This window comes from Montipora capricornis, chromosome 10, assembly GCF_036669925.1.
Source record: "Montipora capricornis isolate CH-2021 chromosome 10, ASM3666992v2, whole genome shotgun sequence".
Classification (NCBI taxonomy): Eukaryota; Metazoa; Cnidaria; class Anthozoa; order Scleractinia; family Acroporidae; genus Montipora; species Montipora capricornis.
In genome coordinates this window covers 53,767,146-53,782,145 of record NC_090892.1, presented here as the reverse complement: position 1 = coordinate 53,782,145, position 15,000 = coordinate 53,767,146, and the positions used below count along the sequence as shown (strand labels likewise).

Genomic DNA, 15,000 nt, shown 5'->3' with positions numbered 1-15,000 from the left:
AACCGATTAGGGGTAGGTTTTGAAGCATGCTTTCTATTTGACCATTCTAAGTTGATATTTTGTCTATTCTTCGAACCGTTTTATCGCAAGAGTTCTAAAAAGGGTTACCACTTTGGTGGAATCAATTCTTATTCTTTCGTGTGAATATAGTGTCAAAGCAATTAGAAGCCATGGAAAACAATCTTTAACCTCAGATTGGATAGTCTGAAGGCGTGAAATAATGGAATTAAAAGTGGTCAAGTTGGGATCCCTGGCTGTAAAAAGTTTTAGGTGTAAAGTCAAATTAAAAATCTTTGTTTTGAACATAATTACTAATGTAGGGAAAAGTTTGGCATTGTATGATGAGTAAACAGACGGTATCGACAGAAAGGAAAAGAAAGGAAATTACAGCATACATTCGATGATCCGCCAAAAGATCGAGGAAACTGAACATTAGTGCAACGAGGTAAACGACAGCTTGGAGGTAGAGAACAGGCGCGACTACAGCTCCAGTGTTGAAAAGTTTGGGACATGTTCAGCTTTCCTGTTTGATAAGAAATACCTAACAAAAAAATAATATCGACAAATTAAAAACTCTTAATTTTTTCTAAACTTTACTTGAAATGATCCTCTTTTTGTTTTTCATCGAACACTATAACACTGAACCAAAACCGTTATGAACCTAATATTTAACAATTTCTTACTGAAGTGGAGGTTTAGCGAGGTTGTTTAAACTTCTTTTGATACTGAAATTTGCCAATAGAACAAAAGAAATTATTGTTTCAACAGCCAATAGCGTCTGGGGCCGGTTGCTCGAAGCCTGGTTACTAGCCCGCTAACCGGCGGTTAAGAGGCATCAAAACCTACAGGTTTCATGGTATTTGATGCTGGTTAGCGCTAAACATGCTTCGAATAACCCGGACCTCGTTGGCATAGTAATAATTAACAATGGGTGACGTTGCGAGAAACCTCGCTGCACTGAGGATAGATATTTACCGGACATGGAAGCAGCGTGGCAGTGACAACCCATTTTTTTCTGCACATGGTTCATAATAATGATAATAGCTGAAAATAATCCTAGGTTCACTGATGATAATACTACTCATTTAGAAAGTGATTTTTTTCCGGCAACAGGAAGGACTAAAAAACTGATGAGAAAAAAAAAAAAGAGATTGTCAAAGTCCATACTGTATTTATTACTCGGAATACCTGAAAGGTATCCGAGTTATATTCTGGGAAGAATTTAGTTTTCTGGGCAGCAAATGGACAATAGAATTAGGAGGTGGTGATTTCATTGGCTAAAAACAATCTACTACACCCCTCCGAGCAATATATTTGACCTCCCTCTGTGACAAAACAACTGCAATAATAAAAAATAAACACAAACGCGAAGGAGTAGATGTCAGATAGCTAGAGACTTGAAATAGCCTCACTTTCTAACAGGATTAGATGAAAATCGGAACTTATAACGTGCAGTGGAGCAACTTTCTGATGGCTTCTACGGTGGGGCTTCAGTGTGACTCGTTTAATTTCGTTTGCGGATTCAAAGCCTATGGTTCACGATCTAGCAAATGACGCAATGCAATGCAGTTATACGTGAATATGCTGGATCCAGCCGTCTAGAAATGTTATGAATAAGATATTTACTATAATCCTGCCCGTTGACAACACGACGAAAACGCCAATACACAACTTCCAACAGCGGTATATTATAAATCAGATAAATGGCCGAGATTCCTTAGTCTCTTTCAGTCTCAGCTGTTCTTTGTACGAACATCATCCGCCGATGTCTATTTTTTCTTTTTATTGTTGGTTTCTTGATCTTCATGTTATTTACCTATAGCTTGAGGTCACCGGCCGCGTTATACACAACACTCTTAATTTGGAACCTTCGCGGATGAAAACCATTTTTCACTTTCACAAATTAATTACAATTGAAAACAGTTTATCATGCTGATTTCACGCTACATAATAGATCCCGCAAAGATAGACATAACTCCCACTTAATTTCCATTCAAACAAACAGTTCCAAGACATACTACCCCTATAGCTACGTCACCTGTTGAATTTATTTGCAATTGTAAACATTAAGCGATTTTCACTGGTACATTATCTGCGTCGTTATGATTGAGCAACTGGCTGCAGAAACATTTACTTGCTTTGTTTCGTACTAGGCGCTCGAGAGGCGCATGTGAATACTCCAGAGATGTGCAAGGGGAAAGAAGTAGAATATTCTGTCATGTGAATAGGGGCTGAATTGTGGGAATTGATTCACCACAGCTTCCATATCGATAGTTTTTCGACCATTGAAAAATTTACGTGCGATGGATCATTTTCACTGTCATGCAACAAAAAAATAAAATAAAATAAATTTGAAACGTTCGATGAAACAGGCCAATAACCCGGGGCACCCAACTTCAATTTTCGCAAAATATCTGTTCGAAAGACGATTTGAGATCTAGAATTGTCGGAAAATTTGTTGTAAAATTTCTTGCTTGCCTGCCTCTCCTAGGATTTCGAACATCTGAAAGTATAATTGCCCATTTTTAACGGATTTTTACCCTAAAAAGGTCACCTAGAATTTTCGGGAGCCTTTTTTCTAGCTAAAATTTTCGAAATAGCAAGTTTTGATACCTATAATTTTCGGATCACTAGACTTTCAGCTAGGAAATCCGAACAGATGAAAACTTTTTAGAGGATAAAATTATGCCTATATCTACCGTTTAAATTCTAAAATACGTTTAACAATGCTATGTTTAAGTGGTTTTGAACTACATTCTCGTTGGTTGCCCCTGAATAACTTGGAATGTTGCGGGAAACAAATTTAGACACCACCTCCAACTCTCAGATCTGTGCGGTACATCGTTTCTGAGCTCTTTGTCGAAGCGTTGAAATCACACAACTTTTATACTTGTGTAGGTGGAGCAAAGCTAGTGGACTTTCCTTTGCCTTGAAAGCGCTTACTTTTCGCTCATGAGATAAAATGTATGAACACATTTCCTAATGTACTAGTACTTGAAAGCCTCAAACTGCTTAGATTCATAGGGATAGATATTTTTTCCAATCAAATACAGTGGAAACTCGCCTAACGGCCATACATTCTCTTATAGAAAACCCTCGTTAATGCGGTCCCCCGTTAATACGGCCAACGCCCACAATTTTAAATCCCAAAGAATGGAGTCCTCTATAATTTCATCCCGTTAACTCGGCCACTCGCGCCAAACGCCTGTGACATGTTAATGTCATTGTCCTTCGTTAGTTACCTCTGTAATCGAAGAGCTGTAATCGAAGAGCCGATTTACTTTACTGTCAGCAACACTCCTCCCTTTTTTCATTACAAAGTAATCTTGTCACTACTGTAAAATCCAGTAAGGCAAATAGCGAAGGGATTAAGTCTTTGTGCTTTCGTCAAAAACACGATTGATACTTAAGTCTTTCGGTTAGGTAATTACGGCGGCTTCCGTTTTTTAGAAGCATAGTAAGCTGGGCCTGTTCTTGTTTTGATTTTAGGCTCAGAACGTACTGTACACTTAACAATTTTAAGCGTTTTACCTACTGTGCGAAGTTTCAAGTATTTTATACAATTACTGTACGTACATTCCTGTTGTTTATTAAAGAGAAAAGCTTTTCTGGAAGTGCAAATGCGATATTTGTCATTAATGTATGTAACAATAGAATACACTTCGGAGCCAATCTGCATACGAAGAGTACCAAAGTTGGGACTCTGCAAACAGTACGATGAACGAAACGAAATGTTCCGGTGCCCCGTGTTCGCAGATGATGATCTGTGAAGAATACGGTTCTGAGGTGAGGTTTTAATTCTTACAACAGTTACTTAACGTAGCTTTCGTAGTTTGTTTCTAACCGACCAATTGAGCCCGTTTACGCGTTTAATGAGCATTTAAACGGTAGAAAGAGGCATAATTTTATCCCCTAAAAAGTTTTCATCTGTTCGGATTTCCTAGCTGAAAGTCTAGTGATCCGAAAATTATAGGTATCAAAACTTACCATTTCGAAAATTTTAGGCAGAAAAAAGGCTCCGGTAAAAATCCGTTAAAAATGGGCAATTATACCATTTTTCAGATGTTTGAAAATCCTAGAAGAGGCAGACAAGCAAGAAATTTTACAACAAATTTTCCGACAATTCTAGATCTCAAATCGTCTTTCGAACAGATATTTTGCGAAAATTGAAGTTGGGTGCCCCGGGTTATTGGCCTTTTTCATCGAACGTTTCGAATTTATTTTTTTTTGTTGCGTGACAGTGAAAATGATCTATCGCACGTAAATTTTCAAAACGCGTTGAATTTCACCCTACCCCCGGTAATAGGGCCACCCCGTTATTACGGCCAATGTTTTTTTCGGCCCGTTGATGACCGTATTAACGGGGTTCCACTCTAGCTTGGTATCATGGTGTTACCATGATAAGCTACGTAAGGTAAGGTAACATTTAGGAAATTCGAAATACTGTATTTTCGAAACGAAGGACGTCATGGAACTGGAAACTTGGAAAAAGATTTATTTTTCGGGTATCTTCAACCTCCTATAGATGACAATTCAGAAGACCTTGCTAATTTGATGATCTCAGGGTTTACGTCGGTGTAAAAACCTGTGAAACTTTTTCTTTGTTTTGTTAGCTCGTAGTGGGGTTAGGTTATTGTTTGATGTTTTTTTGCTCTTTTGTTTTCCTTTGTGTTACGTCATCTGTGAGTTTCACAGGTTTTTGCACCGAGGATGAGCATGATCTCACTGTGAAACCATCTATAGTTTGACAATTACGCGCTACTGCAAAACTTTGTTTATCTCGAAAACGGCGGCTTCATTCAACGCGTAAACGGGCTCAATTGGTCGGTTAGAAACAAACTACGAAAGCTACGTTAAGTAACTGTTGTAAGAATTAAAACCTCACCTCAGAACCGTATTCTTCACAGATCATCATCTGCGAACACGGGGCACCGGAACATTTCGTTTCGTTCATCGTACTGTTTCCAGAGTCCGAACTTTGGTACTCTTCGTATGCAGATTGGCTCCGAAGTGTATTCTATTGTTACATTCTCATTTTCGGAAAAACTAACACGATGGCAATAGTGACTACGCGCCATGCGCAGTAGTCACAAAAACTACCTCGTCCAACATGTATCACCCTACGTCTGCGCCACTTGGTATTCCGAGTAAACGCTTTAAAATGCTTAAGATTCTACAGATTTAACCCGGAAGAGAAGAGTCGATTTTCAAGTTGTTAATCTCAATTCCCTCAATTCTTTCAAGTCAATGTGGATTAGCATACAATCAAAGACCTTAAACGCGCTGCAACGAAACTTTTCTGACAAATCCTTAAAGGGGCTAGGTCACGCAATTTTCGGTAATTTCAGCATTGATCAAATGGTCATAGAATTAACTGAAATAACGAAATAACGGCTCAAAACTATAGAGGAACTCAAACAAAACACAGGAAAGCTAAGGAGGGACAAGGATGGACAAAACTGGGGAGGATTGAAATGGATTGCATTTGGGTAAATTGGAAAAACGTCGGCCCACCTTTTTTCAAATTTACATCAGTTTATATCAAAATGTGATTTAAACAGCTGGAAAATCATTCTCAATTGTTACGTGGCCGTGATTTTGCAAATGAAAGACTCTTGCTCTGCCAATTTGACGTTTAGAGCTCATAACTAACAAAATTAAACAAAATTACCTAAAACAGCGTGCCCTAGCTCCTTTAAAAGGGTAATATCATTAGAGATCCTAAGTCACGAAATAAGATTTGATGTCCATGATATTTTCGTGTGTAAGATAATAACAATAGAAAAAAATTGAAAGTGAATTGCTGAAATTCAAATTAAATGGAACAAATGCAGAAAGCGAATGTGAATGGGCGTGTACGAGTTCCCTAATTCGAAACCATTTGATGAAAACGTTAATTACAACAATAAAATTTCATATAACATCCGTTTATTAACAGCACTTAACAGGAGCCATATTCATACCTGCTTGAGAAAAATCCAGACATCTCAGAATGGCCAACACCAACAAAGCTGGGACATACATCTTTAGCGTTACTGCTCCAGAAGGTGAACTGTGTTCAGAATCTACTTACAGCTGTTTTTATTCTAATCATTCCGTAAGAGGTTTCAATGTAACATGATTAAGAGTGGATTCAATTGCGTCAAAGTTATTTTACTATTGCTTTAATCCTTTCATCGTCAGTGACACTGTGCACCTATTTTAGCAGATTAGATACAAAACTAAACCACGAAAATGTGACCTGTGCGGACGTGATTTTGTGTCCGCTGCAAGTACGTGATTTGCTGTATAATTGACTTTGCTTAATAAATCTATCGCAATAGGCCATTTGTAACAAACTGGTCACGTGACTACTTCTTGGTAACTTTTATAAGATTGCCAGATGGCGAGCGTACAAATTTACAGAGAAATTAATGCGCCGATCAAATCAAAACTTCAACATCCTCCCCCCTCACCCCCGGGAAAACCACGGGCATTTGACTTTCTTCTTTGCCTACGTGGGGTGGGGAAGATTGAACCGGAAGTGTTAGGTTTCAAATAATTTTTTTTTTTTCGGTAGCCGAAGTCGCTAACAGCTGTAAAACACGTCTTTGGGCGAGATGAATAGTTTAAAGAGCATTTGTGAGCGATTGGCTTGTAAAAAAGGTCTTCAAAAGGTCTTTATTAAAGACGGGAGGAGCCGACGACGACTGTTGTTTAATAGGGTATGATAGACAAATCCTTCAAATCCGACGATAGGGTAGGGCATTTGAACACCATTTTGGCCGGACGGGGAGGGAGTTTGAATGATCCAATCTTCAAAAGTTCAAATGCCCGGGCTTTGCCCGGTGGGGGGGATGTTGAAGTTTCGAGTTGATCGGCGCATAACCACTTTAGATCAATATTTTATGACCATTTGAAAATTACATAATTTAGTTAAGAAGCATCACAAAAAGAGGTAAATATAACGATAATAAATGAGCATTGGCTTGAATTGTTTAGAATTGTGGGAAAATCGTTGAAGCGTGACTGGAGGGCAAAGCGTCCTCTTTCCCAAATAGACGAAATAAATCCTTATGTTTTCATTCACCTGCGTCAGCATCTGTTAGAACCATAAAGGTACTGAAATGTATTTGCTCACGTTTCTTCACGAGTTCTGGTATCTTGAATGGTGTGGGAATTACAGTGGGCGTTGTCAGGTTCATAAGGTACCTGCCATGATTATTTATCATTCAGGTATAAAAAGAATTTTTTTTTGTAGTTCAAGGTCGCTTGACGGCACATCTCGTTTGCATCATCGTAAATTTTCTTTTACCTGAGCTGTATCTTGCTTTTCGGTTTGCAAGTATGGCTGTTTTTCGGTTATACCAGGTTGTAATTGGGTTCATTTGATTAATGATTTTTATTTGAATGTTTCTTGCTATCAGGACGAGACTTGTTACCTGTTCGCCCGTAGAATCAATAGTTGTCAGTAGTTGTGGAATCAGTGGGCCATAGGAATCAATAGTTGTCAATAACGAGATGCCCATTCATGACTCTTAGTAAAGTTTCCGTTATATCTGCAAAAAATAGGTCACTTTACGAACGAATTGTTGCAAATGGCGTTTTCGCCAAATTGGTGCTTTTTGCTAGTTCTGTTTTCAAAGTTCCTCATGACATTAATGAAATGTGCTCATGAAGCAGACATTTTAATGTAACCAGACAATGAATTTTGATTCGATTTACATGTTAAAACCTAAAATCGTGTATCTACCTTTCCCGAAAAAATCACGTTAAAATGGAGAAAATAAACAAACATAAGTTTTGTATAGTAGCAGCATTACAAGCTCACCGCCAATAACAAGCTCTTGCCAGGAAAAGGTTTGAATCACACGATGTTGTGAGAGAGAAAAAAGCATTGGCAAAATCAACAAAAAAACCTAAAATAAACCAGCAAATGAAACAAATTAGTTTGCGCATTGCTTCGAGACTTCCAGAAGTTATGTTATTGCTGTTTCTGTGCCTTTGGATATTTAGCCGCTTTGAATGCAACAAGAGTAGTGAAGAATGATACTTTGTCGTATTTATCCATAACGAAGTTATCTCAGGAATTCACTGTTTTTGAGAGAGAAACTGATTAAGTAAAGAACTAAGCTGAAGGTAAATAAGATAATCTCCATCAAACGCATTTGCGGGTCAGGTTAAAACAACGTTTAAGGACAATCGTTTAGAAATTCTTTCACGAAGTTATATTTTTAGTCCATATTAATATTAACAAATGAAAGCTTAAGGCTGACACTCTAAACCAGCTGAATGATATTTCGTTTCCTCGCCATTTGCTATATGCTGGTTTGTCCAAATCAATCTCAATGCTGAAAGCAAACGTAAACGCTATGATACCATGATCAATTTCTAACCACCTTGCCCCAGTTTGTCGAAGAGTGTTAGCAACATCCACTAGATAAATGGGGCGTACTTAAGCTCTAGAGCACAGCAAAAATTTTGCTATGATACGCGCCACAGGTGGAGCATGTTTATTTTTCCTTCAGTCGACGAAAGCGCTGTCGTTTCGTTGTATTTCATATCTGTTGAGTAAATGGAGCCCTGGCTGAATAATCATTTTAACACTTCTGAATTTGACTAATATTTGTTTCCACACTACCGTCTTCAAAAGAAAAGAGGCGTCGACATGAAGAACTGCATTTCTCTTTGATTTTAATGACAACGCAACTAAACCTACAAACATGTTATTTTAAGAGCCTGCAATAAGCCAAATGGGCGAGTAGCTTTGATTATGAAAATACGCGTCGCCCACCACAACTTCTGGGTGTAAAATCGATTCATGTGTCATGCTTTGTGTCCGTCGAGTTTCCTGATGAAGATCTCATCGCACTCTTAGAATTAGGGGAACTTGAAGTCCGAACATCTGCGACTCCTTTAAAGTAATACTTTAAAGAGGACGGATTCCAACACTTCGAGCGTGGAATCTGCGTGGCGGAATTTAAGGAAAAATACACCGTCTCTCGTCGGGTGGCTTTGCAAGGAGTGGATATTAACTTTAAATACACTGGTCAGCCTGTGACATGTTATAGGAGCAATTCCAATGAGCACGTTGTGAAAAACTGCTCAAAATCGAAACAGGTATCCCAGCAAGTCACACTGTCAGACAATCCCATGGAGATTTCGCCCTCGAGCGATCTACCTGAAAATATCACTCCGACCATCGTTTCACCATCATCCTCACCTGCTTCAACCTCCGCTACCACCCAAACTACGGCTCCTTCAGCCTCGCAACTCACCCAGCCAGTCTTGTACGCCAGCACGACCGCCGGTTCACTGATCCTTATCCCTGAGTAGGAGAACGGCTCGCGTAAACTCCCGCCATCGTCCTCAGCGAAAGCTGACAAGCCGGTCGTTAAAAGGGCCGGCCAGTCGCCCTCAAACCCATTCCTGCGTAAATTTACCTCCGCCCAACTGAAAGCGTGGTATCTGCACCAAGACCGTGGAAATTACGCTGATGTCAATCCTGCAGTAAAAGACAAAATAAAGTGGCCTGAACGAGTTGTCCGATTGTGGCAAGATCTCCAGGGTATACTAAGGCAGACTCATACGCCCACTTAGTACAGCCTATTGCGAGGAAATGAGGCGGAAAATTCCCGACCATTTCGATGCTCTGGATTAACTTTTCCATTTGAGCTCATTGTTTTATTATGGCGTTTTTTCAAAACACGTTTTAGAGCGCTTTAATTTTGGCCCTCCATTTCGGCGGTGAGTTTCAATTATTTACACAGATATTATCTCCTGTGTTACTAATAACGGCTGGTTATCCAGCGCTATCCCTCTTCAACGGGGAGTGCGCCAAGGCTTTCCGTTGAGTCATCTTCGGTATTGCCTGGTGGCTGAAACCCTGGATAAGGCTATTCGCCGGGACCCCTCCATAGAGAGAATTCCAATCCCCGGTTCTCGAGGTAAACAAATTGTCATCATCAACCGTGGGCTTGTGGATAGGCAAATCTGTCGGGTGATCTACAAGTCCCGTTGCTATAACCTGGGTCACCGACAAGCTTAAAACCCTCGGGTTGTATTTTGGCACCTCTAACCTTCATCACGCTAACTGGGATAACCGTGTAATAAAACTAGAAAAGCGCCTTAACCACATTTATCCGACAGAGAGCGCTATACATTCTTTGAACAACTGGGGCCTGGAATTTTTTCCTGTATATTATTAATAAGTAATCACATGACTTTTCTCGTGCAATTTGTAATATATTAGCGCTTTTAAATTTATTGAAAGACTACAAACTGCAATCGTCTTACGGGCACGTGCAATTTTGCTCGTCTTTGAAAAAAATGACTCGTGCTTATTTATTTCAAATTGCAATCGAAATCATGTGATTACTTATACAAAACTTGCTTCTTAATTCGGCTTCCACAACACAGCAATTATAACAAAGATCGCTTACCACAATCGTGTCTTGGTGTTTACCATCGAAGGCGAGGAATTCTCTGAGGCAGACCTCAAAACCCCTTGAACTCAGATTTTCCAACCAAACGTACATAGCATCTTCAGGTTTCGTGTTACGAAAGTATTTCGCAGAGATGAACACATACGGTCTTGAAGCAAAACTCTGTGGGAAGAAAAAATTGAAAATGCCATGGAAAATTGTGTTCCAGCCGTTAGTACATGAGCACAAGCAATAACGTTTTCATTTGGCTGCAGTTAACAAATTTGCTTGAGGAGCCCAAATTTTTAGCCGCACCAGAGTCCAAAGGAATGAAATTCTTGTGACTAGAAGTAAAAGGGACTGATCTGGTATTAACGTGCAACATGCGGGTTGGTCTACGAAATGAGAGGTGAAGATGGTTGCGGCGCTTGTCAGAACCGTAAGGAATTCGGAGGGTAACTGAACGAGCTTTTGGGTCCCTGTTGGTCGCTAGATCGGTCGGGAAGTAAAAGAACTGAGAATAGATCAACGATGAAATGATATATGAAATGGATCATATATTAACTGCGGATATGAAATCAAGTAAAGCTATGATCCTCGCAGTTATGAAGGCAATTTTTGCAATTGCGTAGAGGAGAAGCCTGAAAAATTTAGGACTTCAACGGGGTTTGAACCCGTGACCTCGTGATACCGGTGCGACGCTCTAACCAACTGAGCTATGAACCCACTGACGTTAGGAGCTGGTCATTTGTGGGTTCTAATGTTCCCGTCAGGAATGATTCGTTAATAAATTGCGTTCATAACTGCGAGGATCATAGCTTCACTTGATTTCATATCCGCAGTTCATATATGATCCATTTCATATATCATTTCATCATTGATTCATTCCTCACGGGACCATTAGAACCCACAAATGACCAGCTCCCAACGTCAGTGGCTTCATAGCTCAGTTGGTTAGAGCGTCGCACCGGTATCGCGAGGTCACGGGTTCAAACCCCGTTGAAGTCCTGAATTTTTCAGGCTTCTTTACGCAATTGCAAAAATTGCGTTCATAACTGCGAGGATCATAGCTTTACTTGATGAGAATAGGTCATTAAGTGAACTGAATTACATGTATTCGAGGGTTTTCAGGCCTGGGGCGAGGGTTGACTTTTGCCAAACTGCTCGTTACACCGTTTATAATCACCGAGGGAAGTGAAGGATGCCCCATATAGAAAGACAGACCAGACCACAACACCTGGAACTCCATCTGCCCTGCTCTTTTCGAATAGTTTGTGGGATCTTTGATGTCCCACATGAACTCTTTATGAACAAGGCTCATGAGATGGGGCCTGCGGTTTATAGTCCTTATCCGAGAAGATTTTAAAGTGAAACCATTTGCAGATATCACTACAAAGGCAGCTCTTCCTCCTCAGTTGTTTAAACACCTGAGTGTTGGTCCGGCCGGATTTAAATTCACGACTTCCGCACGGTAGTCCGATGCTCGACCGAGGGCGCAACCGGTCGGCGGTGGAAGACAACACCAAATTGAAGAAAGTTATGACATAACTCAACAGCTAGCCTCCTCAAACAGAAACAATTCTGGGACGATCTTCAAGAACGGTTGAGTATTATAAACAGAGTAGTGAAATGTCATAATTAAGAACAGTACGATCGTCCCGGTGAGTGTAGTCTAGCTAGTTTTTATATTATCTACTGACGTTACACAAATTACTTGACTCTAAAGATGCCTTCCGCTCAGGTTGTCGAAATGTCAAAGTCATCTCAAACAGTCCTTCTCAGGACTTCATTCACCCGGACAATCGCACTTTACTTTATTATGATATGACTCATGGGTTCAAACCATTTACGAGTAGTTCATTGTGATAGTATTATGAAAAGAAAAGGAAGGGAATAAAGAAAATTGAATTGACAAAAATGGTACAAACGACTTTTATTAGCTTTACCTGCGTAAATGTTACTTTGTTGCATTTTGTTTCAGTTGTCCATATTCCACTCAACGCAACACTCCCATGTGACAACTGTAGTTGGTCCTGGAAAGCCAGCCAGTTTACGATTCTAGATTCATTTCTGTTAATTCCAGCCTCCCGTGCACATATTTCAAACCCACTTATATTAATAGATTGAACCCATACAGAGGACGGAGAATGGACTAGGATAAATTTCTCACCGTGGCTCATTGATACGTAAACTCGAATCTACAAGATATAAAAAATACATTTTTTAGCTTTTTTTTTGTTAGAGTGGTCAAACTGATATACCAAAATTCCCGATTTTACCCTGGTTTAAGAAAGCCAAAAATAAAGTGAAAGCTTCTTGCTCTGCGTAGGTGGCATTGTAAAAGCGCATAAATAAGAAATTCTCCTACGATAAAGTGAGCACGAAATCAGGAATGTTCTATAATAATAGCTGCATTGCTGCGCTCGACTACCGTAGCAACCTATTCGGGGTACGTTTTGAAGAATGCTTTCTATTTGATCATTCCAAGTTGATTTTTTGTCTATTTTTCGAACCGTTTTACCGCAAGAGTTCTAAAAAGGGTTACCACTTTGGTGGAATCAATTCTTATTCTTTCGTGTGAACATAGTGTCAAAGCAATTAGAAGCCATGGAAAACCATCTTCGACCTCAGATTGGATAGTCTGAAGGCGTGAAATAATGGAATTAAAAGTGGTCAAGTTGGGATACCTAGCTGTAAAAAGGTTTTAGGTGTAAAGTCAAATTAAAAATCGTTGCTTTGAACATAATTACTAATGTAGGGAAAAGTTTGGCATTGTATGATGAGTAAACAGACGGTATCGACAGAAAGGAAAAGAAAGGAAATTACAGCATACATTTGATGATCCGCCAAACGGTCGAGGAAATTGAACATTAGTGCAGCGAGGTAAGCGACAGCTTGGAGGTAGTGAACAGGCGCGACTACAGCTCCAGTGTTGAAAAGTTTGGGACATGTTCATCTTTCCTGTTTGATAAGAAATGCCTAACAAAAAAATAATATCGACAAATTAAAAGACATTATTGTTTCAACAGCCAATAGCTTCTGGGGCCGGTTTCTCGAAGCCTGGGCCTGGTTGTTCGAAAGCCGATTAATCCATGATTAGCGTAAATTTTTGTTTCTTGTTTTCAGCTTTTTGGTGAAAATTTATTTTGCTTATTTTTGTTTTTTTGAGATTGACTCCTTCTAATGTAAAGTTTTGCCGAATATCAGCGTTGAACAGCACTTGGGAGTAGAGAAATAAACTCCTTGGTTAATTTTTAATCTGGGATTAGCGTTAATCGGCTTTTGAACAACCGGGCCCTGGGTACTAGCCCGCTAACCGGCGGTTAAGAGGCATCAAAACCTAAAGGTTTCCATTGTATTTGATGCTGGTTAGCGCTAAACATGCTTCGAAAAACCCGGGCCTCGTTGGCATAGTAATAACTAACAATGGGTGACGTTACGAGAAACATCGCTGCACTGAGGATAGATATTTACCAGACATGGAAGCGGCGTGGCAGTGTCGACAACCCATTTTTTTCTGCACATGGTTCATAATAATGATAATAGCTGATAATAATTCTAGGTTCACTGATGATAATACTACTCATTTAGAAAGTGATATTTTGCGGTAACAGGAAGGACTAAAAAACTGATGAGAAAAAAAATAAGAGATTGTCAAAGCCCACACTGTATTTTATTGAATCTACGTTAAAAACATTTTTTTTTATTTAATGATGATACAGCTTGAGTATTGTCTATTAGTAGAGGCGGAGTAAGCGTAGGAATTCCGACAGCTGAGATGCGAATGAGAGCAAAAAAAAAAAAAAAACAAAGACAGATGGACAGATGGAGGGAGGGGGTAAGGGGCGAGATGGAAGAGACATGAGGAGAGAGAGGGAGAGAGGGACAGAGAGAGAAGAGACTGGGGAGAGGGGGCGAGAACCCAAATTCACAATCAATTCATTTCCTGAGCATGAATGCTCAAGATTCTACAGATTTAGCCCGGAAGAGAAGAGTCGATTTTCAAGTTGTTTATCTCACTTCCCTCAATTCTTTCAGGTGAATATCGATTATAATACAATATCGATTAGCATACAATCAAAGAATTCAGTCACGCATCGTGGCGTTCGGACATGCTGTCCAAACGCTCCTGTTCTTTTGGTTTTTAACCAGGGTTAATCCCTCTCCTGCGAATCAAATTTCTACTGATGACTTGTCTACTAAATCTATGCGCTATACTTTTGCGAGCTACTTGATTTCTGGATGGCATTGGAGCATTTACACCGAACGATTTCTACAACAGCCCGGCTCTCAGACTAAGGGTGCGTTCGATTGACCGTATGCATGCAGGGAATATAAGGTAGAAATCCTTCGTTTTATGGTGATTCACATAAAAATTGCCAAACATCCGCTTAAATGCTATTTTAAACATATTTTTGTTGTCTTTGCTGCTTCGAAACGCGCCAAACATACCGTTTTAATCATCACTCCACGTATTCTTATTCCGGAATAGGGTCAATCGAACGCGCCCTAAGAGTAGCTTACTACTCCAATTCAATGGCTACATATAATCCTGTGTTGCTAAAACTTTCTCTCAGCATGGACGTCCAGCCGAACC

At 39.7% G+C, this 15,000-nt stretch overlaps 2 protein-coding genes across 2 annotated transcripts in view; both read right to left on the bottom strand.

Annotated features, from left to right (window-relative positions):
- Positions 1-6,050, bottom strand: part of LOC138022053 (uncharacterized) — a 37,356-nt gene extending 31,306 nt beyond the window's left edge. The window contains exons 1-2 of the mRNA XM_068869075.1: positions 5,964-6,050; positions 396-541 (exon numbers count right to left, since the gene is read on the bottom strand). Of these exons, the coding sequence (XP_068725176.1) occupies positions 396-541; positions 5,964-6,024 (207 nt within the window). The 5' untranslated portion in view covers positions 6,025-6,050. The remainder of the gene's footprint in view (positions 1-395; positions 542-5,963) is intronic.
- A 2,994-nt stretch (positions 6,051-9,044) lies between these two features.
- LOC138021017 (uncharacterized) overlaps positions 9,045-15,000 on the bottom strand; it is a 6,455-nt gene continuing 499 nt past the window's right edge. Inside the window, exons 2-5 of the mRNA XM_068867899.1 lie at positions 13,237-13,382; positions 12,350-12,601; positions 10,369-10,586; positions 9,045-9,447 (exon numbers count right to left, since the gene is read on the bottom strand). Of these exons, the coding sequence (XP_068724000.1) occupies positions 9,045-9,447; positions 10,369-10,586; positions 12,350-12,601; positions 13,237-13,382 (1,019 nt within the window). The remainder of the gene's footprint in view (positions 9,448-10,368; positions 10,587-12,349; positions 12,602-13,236; positions 13,383-15,000) is intronic.